Source organism: Pleurodeles waltl, chromosome 12 (assembly GCF_031143425.1).
Source record: "Pleurodeles waltl isolate 20211129_DDA chromosome 12, aPleWal1.hap1.20221129, whole genome shotgun sequence".
In the NCBI taxonomy this organism is placed as follows: Eukaryota; Metazoa; Chordata; class Amphibia; order Caudata; family Salamandridae; genus Pleurodeles; species Pleurodeles waltl.
In genome coordinates this window covers 31,894,353-31,907,301 of record NC_090451.1, presented here as the reverse complement: position 1 = coordinate 31,907,301, position 12,949 = coordinate 31,894,353, and the positions used below count along the sequence as shown (strand labels likewise).

At 47.1% G+C, this 12,949-nt stretch overlaps 1 protein-coding gene across 4 annotated transcripts in view; it reads right to left on the bottom strand.

Moving 5' to 3' along the window:
- CELF5 (CUGBP Elav-like family member 5) overlaps positions 1–12,949 on the bottom strand; it is a 226,042-nt gene that overhangs the window by 12,415 nt on the left and 200,678 nt on the right. For all 4 annotated transcript variants that reach the window (XM_069218065.1, XM_069218067.1, XM_069218064.1 and 1 more), the window contains exons 11-12: positions 3,607–3,750; positions 2,989–3,157 (exon numbers count right to left, since the gene is read on the bottom strand). In XM_069218065.1, coding sequence (XP_069074166.1) covers positions 3,030–3,157; positions 3,607–3,750 — 272 coding nt within the window. In that variant the 3' untranslated portion in view covers positions 2,989–3,029. The remainder of the gene's footprint in view (positions 1–2,988; positions 3,158–3,606; positions 3,751–12,949) is intronic.

The window sequence follows — 12,949 nt, the reverse complement described above, 5'->3', positions numbered from 1 at the left end:
CATGTCCATAAGCGGTGTGTGGACATCCCCAGAAAAGCCAGTCGTCCTCAACAAGGATGCATTCCTCCGGTCTGCAGCAGCCTGGGAGAGTAAGCACCTGTGCAACCATATCCCATAGAGCAGGGGAATATCAGCCCAAAAGCATGTGGTACTTACAGACCACAGTCCCAGGCTGGTGGAAGAGAACATTATCTACTCTCTAAGGTGTCCAGCCTCTTGAATTCTCAATCCGGTTAAGCAGTTGGGAATGCTCCAGGATTTACTTGTGGGAAGCAGAGGCTTGGACCACCAAACTCTACAGGGTGGGATGTGGTGAGAGGAAGTTTGGGTCCCCAGGAGAAGGGCAGTGGCAGTAGACAGTTATCTTGTTTACAGGAACCCCTGTGCTAGGCGTGGACCGGGTGCCAGGCAGGAGATCGGTAAGTGCCTCATTGAAAGGGAGAAGCAGTTCTGATGGGGACAATCCCAGCTGAAGCACTTCTGTCAAAACTGTCTTGACTGCCACTGAGGTTGAGGATATCGGCCACTGCCCTCACAACCACTGCAAACGATGCTCCCTCCTCAGTAGCCAGGCTACAGGGAGAAAGCACACCGGTATCTGGAGCAGTATCCAGTCCACTGGCCTCACCAAGACCCTCCCACCAGTCGAAAGTGTCACAAGGCTGATGTCCTTCTGCGACTCATCCGCAAGCCTTAGCCCAAACGCTTAGGGCTCAGGCTCCAACATGGAAGGGTTGGCTCCAGTTGACATTGGACAATACCCCGAAGGCTCCGTATCAGTGTCGGAATTAGAATGGGAATGGTACCACAGGGAGTGTCAATATCGGGACTGGGGCCAGAGACACTCGAGTTGGCATGACTGCCATTGAGCGGGATCCAGGAATGGATCCCAGGGGCATCACTGGGGCCGGTGCAGATCCAGAAAGGACCTCTGACAAACCCTCAATGACCAAAGGCAAGCCAGAGGGAATGGGCCACCAAAATATGAGGCTCATGGCCTCATAGAGCTCTTAGCTGCGCAAGGGTTGCTACGGCTTCTGGAAATTCTGGGAGGCACAGAGACGGCCCAGGTGCTGGCTCTACCACAGAGCCAGGCCTCAAATGTGGATGCTCCCTCATATCAACTGCCGACGGATGGGGTGAAGTCAAAGTTCTCTTAGACTTCTTCTTGCGATGGTGTATGGGACTTACCCAAGTGGTCCAACGACTATAAGTGCAAAGTAGATCTTGGTCTCTGCAACCACTCCCTGGACCTTCTTCTTGACCTGCAGTTCTATTGCTGCAGCATTGCATGTCGAGCTGCCAGGAACTTGAGGGATGGCTCCCTCAAGGTCTTTGGTTCATGGCGTGGCAATCGAAACAAGCCTTTGGGTCATGGTTGCGCTTGAGGCACCAGAGGCATACGGGGGTCCATCACGGACATCGATTGGTGACAAGCACCGCAGGGCTTGAAGCTAGCTGTCCTTGATGACATCCTGCCACACCAGGAGGAAAATCCTCAAAAAGATTTTGACAAAAGCTGAAAAAAAGATTAGTAAAAAAATGACTAAATGTTTGCTCTTCCCAGATCTGCGCTGACTGGCACGGAGAGAAAAGAACTGATGACAGCGTGCTGGAGTGGCACTGCACACGTCACTTCCAGCATGGACAACATCACAAGGAGCCAAACGACACTACCTACAGCACGCAGGAGTACCGCTCCCAAAAAATGTCTCGATCCAGCCTGACACTTCGGCATAATTCTAAGGTGAGGGATCTGCAGGCAGAAGTCTCTATCAGATCTGTTATTAAAGGTAAGTATGTTTTTCTTTCTCTTGCGATAACTGACTGGTTTGTATGCATTTGGCTTTTAAAAGCATTTCTGTGAAAATAAATAAAGCTACGGGTTAGAGCTGTGTGTTTATAGGTCCTTCTGTCAGGAAGTGGTAAAACACATTACATATCAGGGATACTACCCTGCATTCTAGGGCTTTGGTTCCCAACCTGTGGTCTGGGGACCCCTGTGGGTCCGCGAAGCCTCCTCATGGGGTCCGCAGCTGTTCAGAAAATTTAATAATATAAACAGATTAGATCCCCACTTTTCAGTATTGACTTAGTGGGGGTTCGCAGATTTCAATAATAATTCAGTGGGGGTCCCCGGGTTCCAGTAATGATAAAGTGGGGGCCCACAGAAGTAAAAAGGTTGGGAACCACTGCTCTAGGGCTTCGGAGGAGGCGCTGACAAATACTGCTAGAGAGAAAAGTAAAAATTGCTATTAGCACAGTTTCGTACTGATTTCTCTTTCTGATATTTTTCTTTCAAATGTGTTTCTTTCCTAATAAAAAACAAACGTTGGCAAAGCCAACACATCTTGCTTGCAACATCTTGATCTCATGTTAATTATAGGTACACTTGGTAACAACATTTCTGTATGCATCTGAAACTTAAGTAAAAAGTGATTAAAAGATCTATATTATCTACCACGTGAACAATTGCATGACGAAATGTCAGTGCACAGAGTATTCGTCAGCGATATGCTGTAACCCTGTATTGATGGAACTAGACCCTTTATATTGAGTGGAGAAATTAATTTTGTATAATATATTTATATTTCTCTATGAAGAATGTGGGCCAGGATCCTGCGAGTGGGTGGCATTATACTACGTTTACAAATTTTGAAGATCCCCAGATGTAGATGAAATAGCAGCTTAGTTACACGTATTCACCCACCTAGGCTTTGCTTTCTCTGTAACCACTACAGGACCTTTTTTAATTGCAGAATACAGTGCACACCCCCACCCTCTAGTTTACACCTCATGTCTCTAACTCTCTAATTGGGCTTGCTGCAGATTTGTTGGCTTACCAGACTATTATTAGCCTTGCCCTGTATTTTGTACAGGAGCTGGGCCTAGGAATGGGTGGGGGATTTAAGCTGGGTCAGTGGGATGTGATGCCTTGTGGGGTGGGTATGCATGATCCACGTATGGCCCTCCAGAAGAAACACTCGCCTGCTTCGCGTTAGCTGTGCTGGTCGGCTGTGTGCAGCCCGTCAGTAAGGATGGCTCGCATCCTTCGGCCGCTTCAGCTGCACCTTCAGTCGCTTCATCCCGATCTGGAACCCGTTCATGGCCTGTATGGCAGTCTGAGCACTAGATGGGTTGTCAAAACTAACAAAGCCTGTGGAGGAGAGGAGCCAGTGTGGGTCAACTTAGTCACCGTCAAATGAGTGGAACAGGCATTGCAATGGTAAACAACATGCGTAGAATGATATTCTCATGTACACCAAATAAGGGAAGAGCGCAATGTGTGCGGAAGAGCGCCTTGAGACCCTCACGGGTGAGTAACCGCGCTTTACAAATATTGATTAATTGGTTAAAGCGCAAATTATAGTATTGTACAAGTGCACATAGGCTGGGAGGACTGAACGCGTGGATGCATGAGCAAGAGAACACATGCACAAGAATGGGTCTAGAGACGTACAAGTTGGATTTGCAGCATAATTTATGTTTCATGATGACTATCGGAGTGCATGAAGCAGCATGGCCACATGTAATGCAACTGGCATTTTGCTGGTCCCCCGGAGCATCGCCCATTATGCTGCTTAAAGCGGGGACACACTGACTTACCAAAGCACTTGCTCTGATTGGTGGCTCGGTCCATGAACACTTTAGAGGAGATAATGTTCCCAAAAGGAAGGAACATCTGCATCAACTCGTTGTCCCCAAACTCTTGAGGAAGGTGGTAGATGAATAGGTTACATCCCTCGGGACCTGGTGATTGAGAAAAACGATGGGCAGAGATTGGAATGGGAATTTGACAAAATTGTTTGCAAATTGTAATTTATTGTCGGTGTAGAGCGTAATAACCAAGAGAACCAGGAGGTGTAATGTTCCCCACAGAAATGTAACATATAAATACCTGTAAATATTATTTATTTCACCGCTAGAGTAGAGCTCATGTTATGAATATTTATTTGTAAAAGTGCATTATCACACATGAGGACATTGTGGTGCTGAGCAGGGGTGTGTGTGCCTAGTACTGCCTGTGGTAGGTTGGTAACTTAAAAACCCAGGGCTTCAGCTTTAGAAATCAAGAAGCGAGGAGAAAGCTCTGATGCGGAGTGGGTGGTTATTCCAGGCTTTAGGAGCAATGTACAAGAATTCCCATCGTCCTGACCTGTTCTGTGTATGCATGGGATGTGGGCGAGTCCTGTGGTGCAGAGGTGTCTGGATGGTCAGTGGAAGGAGTTTCGACTTCAGGTATACGGGGCCCGAGTGGCGCAGTACCTTAAATGTGTTTGTGAGTATTTCGAATTGTGCATGTTTGTGTTTCTGGAACCACTGGAGCTCCCTGTGGTGTGGTGTGAGTTGTGTGTGGGAGGGGGACGATGAGTCTGGCTGCGGGTCCTGGATGGTGTGTGTTGAAGAGGCCTCAGCTGAGCGATGAACCTTGGGGGACACCTCAAACTAGTTTGTGGGCTTCCGAGCAGTGAGGTGCCAGGCTGACCGCTTGAGTTGTATCTATTAAGGAGCAGATTCAGATAGTTTGTTCCGTGGATGCCAGTTTCCTGCAGGCGCCTGATAAGGATGGGGTGTGAGACTGTGTCAAGGGCGGCAGAGGTGTTCAGGAGAATGAGGGCTGCGGTGATGAATGGGGTTTCTGGGTAGTTGAGCTTGACTCCGGAGTGCATGGAGTCCGGGAGCTGGTGGTTGTGGAGGTAGCTGGTGAGGTGTTGGTTGATTGTTTTCTCTAAGACAATGGCAAGTGTTCTTGGATTCCTTTTTGGAACAGGGGAAATGTTATTTCAAGAGGACTTGTGAATTGATGGGAAATACCAAAGTTGAAAAAGCATTAGAGGTCAGTAATGCTCTTCATGCTGACGAACTGCTAAACTTGATAGCCTAGAAAGCAAGCATTTCGCAATTAAGGGAGGAGTTTACTGGGGATTGAGTAGCTGTGGAAGCCATGCAGAAAAGCACGAGCATACAGAACGGATAATCTTCCTCCAAGTAGCGTAACATATTCATTTACACCACTGGAATGCCCCACATTAAGTACTTTTGTGTTTGGGAAAAGTATTCACAGAATTACCAAGCAATGAAACATTTGTTTATTACCAGCACCGCTTATTTGAAAGGCTTTCCTCCTGTAAGTGCTTTGGAGGATCACAGCAGCCAATAGCTAATACTATTCAGTAGTTCACAGGCAGCACAACGCCTCTTCTTATCTGCTGAAAGACAGCCTTCCCACTGACAACAGAACAAAAAGTTTAAATCAGTCTTGTCTGTCTGCAATACTGGCCACTACTGATTTAATAGCAGTGAACCTTTTTAGTATCCCTGGAAAAACATACTGTTCTCAATGATTTGGAAAATGACTAGCAAACAAAAGGAACAGGTAATGTGGAAATTAGAACCGTTGTAGGACTCCTTGGTTGCAAAAACAGGCAAAACCCTACAAACAAAACCGCATTAATACCCAGACGTGGGTCCTGTGCTTGCTATGCCACCAGATTCAAGCTAGCCTGGCTGATGAAGGGTGATACCCTGAAACCGGTCCCGAATGCTTGTTTCTGGTTCAGGGAAGACCTGGCCTGGCAGTTCGGGCTGGACTGTTCCCATGGGGAACAGGGTCAAGACTGATTTGCATATGGCTGGGTTCAAACTGAAATGGCATGGGCAGCAAAAAAACTGATGGATTAAACCCAGATCTATGACTGGGGGTGAATGTTTGATTTGCTCTGCATTCCGTCCATCATCTGTTGTTTCTGCAATAATTTTGTAACTAGGGCAGGTGGGGTGGTCGGGTTTTTAGGGGCAGGGCTGGGGGGTGAGGGTAATTTTGTTTTTAAGGGTGGGGCAACGGGGTAGGATGCAGTCAGGTAAGTTGGTTGGGAGAGGATTAGGGTAGTTTTTAGGGGTGGGGTGTGACTGGGTTATTTTTTTTTAAGGCGTAAGAGTGGGGGCTCAGGGTAGTTTTGTTTTTTATGGTGGGGTGGGGGGTCTGGTACTATGGTTTTTAGGGTGGGGGTGTAGAGGTAATTTTGTTTTTTATGGCAGGTTGGGGGGGTCGGGGTAATTTTGTGTTTAGGGCGGGTGGGGGCGTCGGGTTTTTAGGGGCAGGGTTGGGGTAATTTTGTTTTAAGGGCGTGGTTGTTTTATTTTTGGCGGTGGGGGTCTGTTTTTAGGGCAGATAGGTGTTGTTTTATTTTAGGGCGGGTGGGTGGATGGGGGTATCGGGATAGTTTTTAGGGGCGGGTGGGGGTCGGGAAAGTTGTGTTTTTAGGGCAGGTGGGGGGTGGTATGCGAAAACCACGCATGCCGTTCCACACATGCCTTTACTAGGCATGCTTTACAACGAAAAATCATTGTAAAGAGATGTGTGTTAAAGGCATGCGTGGAAGCAACGTGGTCGTTGTTCAGGCATGTGTAGTTGGCACATGCGTTGTTCCATCATATATCCCTCCAGAGATATTGGTACCAGAAGACCTAGTCTGGTGGCTGTTCTTCTGCCGTAGTCTCAGCAATGGGCCTGGGTGGAAAATGTCATTCCACTCGCGGAATATGGTGGCGCCACATTACGCGAGCTCCGGCCAACTTCTACTTATCGCCTGAATTTCATTTTCCCGCAAGACACCAGAAAGGCGAGCTGGCAGGCATGAGTGAGATTTGGGATCCCCTAGCAAGATTTTCTAACTTGGGCAGTCAGAAGCATGGTCAGAGGGCTGCTTCTCGAGTAGGCAGTAAAATCCAGGGTGCCGTTCACTGTGCGTTTTTAGCGTGTAACGGGCTGCCAGCGATACATTGCAGCACGTTCAGCGTGGGGCATGGATTTTTCTCCCCGCTGACAGAACTCCATGGAATCTGGCAGTTTTTATGTAACTGCAGAAGTCCGCTAAGTGGATTTCTGCGATTTCTGCCCACCCATGCTTCACCAAGCTCAGGACGTGATATCAAGTTAAAAGGAAATAAAATGTCCACCAAAGCTTAAATCCACAGGACTTTGAGCACTGGATGCTAGTGGACTGTGCCATCCAGCTCTGACAATCTAGCCGCAGCACGTGGGATGCCACAGTAAGGGCAGCTTGGCAACCATTTTTTCCCTGCCTTTTCTTACTTTTAATAAATGAAATTGATGCCCTGGCGCACAAACTCTGCCAACGAAAAGTACAGCTCTACTTATGATAAGGTTCAATGTCAAAGATCCCCAGAGCATGCTATGAGCTACTGTGGTATTGCAATAGCGCAGGGATAAAATGTTGGGTACTGCAATGGTGCCCTCTAGTGGCCGGAAGGTGTTTGCTGTGCTGCCTGTGTTGAATGCTTGGTGGAAGTACTTGGTTGTGGCTTGATACTTGTAAAACGTGCAGATTACTCTGGGACCATTGAACTATGAACAAGTACAAACGTAATAAAATCAAGGGGTCACTCCTTTTTAAAGGGATCATCCAGTGTAGAGGAGAAACTGGTCTTTATCCTTCAATGATAACAATAGATAGTTTAGAATCGCATCTCTGATGGTGTCAGCTTGGGGAGCCATTGTGACGTCGTGCACCGGATGCCCTCTAAGTGGAGATGTATGTATATAGGGTGAACCCAGCTCCGGGGCAGCATAGCGCTGTGCAGAGTCCCTTGAGATTCATTCCATGTAAACTTGGGAACATTTGACTCACGGTGACACCACTCAGAGTGGTTCTTTGTGTTGGGAAGAACCACAAGCACGACTCAGTCACGGGGCGCCCTCTTGATTCTGGTTGTATGAGAGAGAACTGACCACATAAACACTGCGCTGCAAAAGGATCGCCGGCAAAATGTCGACAAGCAAATTATTCACTTTACATCCTTATAATGCAAAGGACAAAAATATTGACTAATAAAATATTGTGGCACTAAATGTGGACATTATACTGATAAGCACATGGATTTAATCGCATTCACTTTATTATATTTACAATATTTTCTTGAATTAATATATTATATACTTTATTTAATATGTTATATTTACATAATAATATATTATTGAAAGTTATTTCCTGAAAATCTGCAAATTATACACCAGATGATGGATTATGCAGCAAATGTAGCAAAGCCATATTTACGCAGAAAACGCTTGCGCCTTCGTATCCTTGCTTTTTTCCGGTGTCCCGGGGGATGGTATAGCCTAGTCACTGGACCTTGTCACCGCATATGCTTATGTCCACACCAGTAATGCTCCCTTCACTATCTTTTAAAATATCAACCAGCACCATTACACACTCACTAAGAAGAGAAAATAAGTTACTTACCTGTAACTCTGGTTCTCCAGTAATAGTATCTTTCATAGATTCACATGCTTGAATCATTCCTCGTCGTCAAAGTAGGAGTCCCACGGTACATAGAATGCAGTAAAATTAAAATTTACATTGAAGTTAATGCAAAATACATTCACTTTAATAGCTTATCAGTGTTATTAGAAATGAACCGAAGTCCAGCCAATCGGGCGAGAGCCCCCTTTAGAACCCTCACAGCAGAGGCTCCAGCCTCTCAGATTTTCTAGCACAAGTGATGTAGAAAACAAGAAGACATGAGGTGAGCCTCTATGGGGAGGAGGGTGGGTCGCATCTGAATCTATGAAAGATACCAGCACCGGAAAACCACAATTAGTAACTCATTTTCTTCTCCAGTACTGCGGTATCTTTCATAGGTTCACATGCTTGAATCAGAATAGCTAGCAGTAAACGTTACAATATATAACGAATACCATGCAGATTAAATAGTGGAAGGTGGGAAAAAGGAATAAGTGGCTCACTTTATCGAAACAAATTATGTAGAACCGCTTGTCCTTCTGCGGCATCCGTCCTGTCTGCGGCATCGAGCTAGTAGTGCTGAGTGAAAGTCTGCCTGCTCGACCAATTTGCCACTCTACATATCTGTTGTAAAGGCACACCTGCGAAAGGAGCTGCGGAGGTGGAGACAGCTCTGGTGGAGTGGGCCTTGACTTTGTTTGTCAATGGTTTCCCTCCTTGCTGATGACAAAGCTGTATGGTGGCAGTAATCCACCTTGCTATCGTCTATTTAGTAACAGGATATCCCTTTCTGGGCTGTTCATAGCCTACAAACAATTGGTCTGCTTTGTGAAAGCTGCTAGTCTTATGTATGTAGAATCTGAAACATCGTTTGATATCTAGGGAATGTAACGCTCTTTCTGCTGGAGTTTGAGGATTTGGGAAAAAAGTTTCAATATTACTGGTTCATTTGGATGAAAGTCCGATGGGACCTTAGGGATACATTTAGGATTAGTTCTGAGGATGGCAGTGTCAGACTTACACTGGAGACAAGGCTGATTGTTTGTAAATGCCTGGATGTCGCTGACCCTCTTTGATGAAGTAAGTGCTACAAGAAGCACTGTCTTCCAGGAAATGTATTTCCACTCCGCCTTGTGTATTGGCTCAAATGAGTGTTTCATCATTTGGGCTAGTACAACATTGAGATGCCAGAAAGGAGGGATTTTTACTGAAGGAAACAATCTGAATAGTCGTTTGCGGAATTGTTTTACTATTCTGGAGGATCATGGTGATGGAGAATTTGTGGGTTAACGAAACATAGAAATGGCTGCTGGATGTACTTTGATGGATGAGTGTGGTAGACCTGATTTTGCTAAATGAAGTAGATATGGAAGTATCTGTTCTGGAGCAGGTGTGAAAGGGTGGGAGTCAGAATCCTTACACCAGATACGGAGGGGCTCATTACGAACCCGGCGGTGGTGGAAAAGACCACCACCGGCATGGCGGTCAGAACCGCCATATAATTAACACAGGGCGGCCCTCCACCACCACCAGGCTACCGCCGCCAGGCAGCCTGGCAATGGTAGATTACATTATCCCACAAGGCAGCGCTGCAAGCAACGCCGCCCTCCGGATAATGTACCCTGTTTCCCCCAGACTTTCCCTGGCGGGTTCCCCCGCCATGAAAAGGCTGGTGAAAGGGGTGCTCTTGGCATGGGCAGTGCAGGGGCCCCCGTGCAGTGCCCCGTCACGCAGGTCACTGCCTGATTTATGGGCAGTGATCTGTGTGACGGGTGCTGCTGCCCCCCGCACTGAGGCATTGCCGACGGCTCCATGTGGACAATGTCCCGGCTCTGCATTCTGCTGGGCCGGCGGGCGGAAACACAGCAGAATGTTCATAATGCGGCCGGCAGGGTCTCAAGAAGGCTGGCGGTCTATGGAAAGACCAGTGTTCATAATGACCCCCAGAATCTCTTCCATTTGAGTCTGTATGTTTTATTTGTAGTCTGGGCTCTGGCATTTGGAAGCACTTCTTCACAATCGGTCAGGAATATTTAGGTCAGCAGATTCATTGAATTCAGGAGCCAGGCCAACAACTGAACAGAGGTCGGGTTGGGATGACGGACCTGGTCTCGGTTGAACAATAATAAGTTCGGTATTGGTTCCAACGGAATGTGAGGCTGCTCCGAGAGGAGTAGGAGCTCCGTAAAGAAAAACTGGCACTGCCACCTGTGAGGTATGAGTAGCAGCCGGCAAAGTCCCTCTTCATTTTCTTTAGAACTCTTGGGATCAGTGGAATTGGGGGGAAAACGTAAGCATAAATTCCTGACCATCTGATCAAAAATGCATTCCCCCAGGATCCTCTTTGCGAATGCCAGCTTGTATAGTACTGGCCTTTCCTGTTCTCTCTTGTCACAAAGAGGTCTAAGCTGGGCTTGCCCCAGCACTGGAAAAGATGATTGAGGGTCGTCTGGTTGAGCTCCCACTCGTGGCAGGTTGTTGTGATCCTGCTTAGTGAGTCTGCAATGGTGTTAGACACTCCTGGTACATGCTCCGCCCTGAGAGTTATGTGGTGTTGAAGCGCCCAATTGCATATCTCTTGCGCCTGGAGAGATAGCGCTGGTGAGCGTGTCCTGCCCTGCCTGTTGAGGTAGTGCATGAATGTGGTGTTGTCGGTACGGCTCAGAACCAATGAACCCCTGATCTTGGTTAGGAAGGACTTGACTCGCTAGGAAAATGGATTTTAATTCCAGCACATTGATGTGGAGCATTGCTTCTTGGGTGGTCCATTTTCCTCTCACTGTCAGCTTTGGAGATGAGCACCCCATCCTTCCAGGGATGCGTCTGTGGTCATGATATATTCTGGGATTTGGTTCAGGAAGGTGAGTCCTTTGGAGATGTGGGATGTCTTCGACCACCCTTTCATGGTCTGCTTCACTGGGGGGCATATGTGAATGATATCATCAAAAGATCAGTTGATTTGGACCCATTGGTTGTCCAACTATTCCTGAAGTGATCTTATGTGGTGGCCGACACGTGATGGAAGTCGGTGCTTTCTGGAAGTGTTCTTGCCTCTATAGGAAGACTTTCCTCTGGTGGGGTGTCTGTAGACTGCAGATGATGGTTGCCCAATAGGTTGTGTGGTGGTTGCACTAAATTGGCTTTGATAAGGCTGATATTGCTTATATTGGTGAAAAACGCCTCTATAGGAGTAAACTCCCCGACCCCTGGCTCCTCGAAAGGGCTGTCTTCTGAATTGTAGATCTGGCTTTCTCTGTGTCTGTTCTTGTAGATTGTACAGCCTCATCGACATGCTTACCGAAGAGGAGTTCTCCATCGTGCGGCATGTCTAGTACCCTCATCTGAATTTCCAGGAGGAAAGAAGTGGTTTCAGCCATCCGAGGCAACTTAGTACTGCTGCTACGGCTAGCTGGTGAAATCCTGTAGATGAGACATCTATGGCACATTCTGTGATCTCCGCGGTAATCTTTTCTCCCTCTTGCAGACTGTTCAGCGTTCCAGATCTAGCATCCTCAGGAAGGGGATCTATATACTGTGAAATGTCCGACCACATTTAGCGGTCGTATCACCCTAGGATCGCCAATTAATTTGCTGCTCTGACCCTTGTAGCTGCCATTGTGGAGAATTGCTTTCCTATGGTATCCAGGGTCCTTCCTTCCTTATCCGGGGGCACGGAAGTGGAGAGGATGGGTTTCTGGACCCGCCATGGGATGCCTGAGTTATCACAGAGTCAGGGTTTTGGGCTGACCAATTAGACAAGCTAGTGAGTTCTCGGGTGCTTTGTACTTCTTGTCCAATCTGGGAAGTACCACCTTTATTGAGGATGGGGTCTGCATAACCTTAAGACCCTCTTCCCAAATGAAATCCATTCAGGATTGCACAAACTGACTTTCTGGTATCCTTTCAAAGTCGTAAAGAAAGCAATCTGATTGCCTTGTAACACTGTGGACCCTCCTATGTCCTGTGGTGGAGAATTTACTAGTGGTGGAGCGGGGGATGGTGTTTGTGTTTGGTAGTCTGCCCAGTCATTGGGAAGTGATGCAGTGTCCTGGATCCCACCCTCTTCTTGGTCCTCATCCCAGGAAGGCGGATCATTTTCGGGGGGTGAAGATGGAGGTGCCAACAGTGTTGCAGGTACTTGGAACTCTGAGGACTGATCGCTGGTAGAAGGCCCTAACGGCAGCGGTAGCTGGAGTGGTGTCTGTGGTATTGGAGTTGCTGATCCTGGTGGTGGGAATCTATTATGGTAGTCTTGCATCATACGCTGTAAATTGGTGACCAGTGACTTTGGCATTTGCACTGTTGGTTCCTGTTGTTGGTGTGAACCTGCCTCATGTTGGTAAACAAAGGTTCATGAACATATGAATGTTCATACTGTGGTCCTCTTCATCATCTTCCTGACATTTAATTTGTAAATCTGAAGGACTAAGCGCCACTCCAAACAGTCCATCATCCGAATATTCATCTTCATCTTCCTCATCATCGAAAAGATTTTCTGGAGGTGCAGGTGATACTTTGCTGGATGACGTATGTGATGGTAGCCATGTCTCTTGTGTGAATTTGTGCCTTACAGTTATTAATGTTTAGAGTAGAAAAGAGAGTTAGTGTGAGTCCAAATCAGGACTTGCTGAAGGCATTGTTTTTATTGTTGTTGATGGTGTCGGCGTTGATGGTCCACCTGCAGG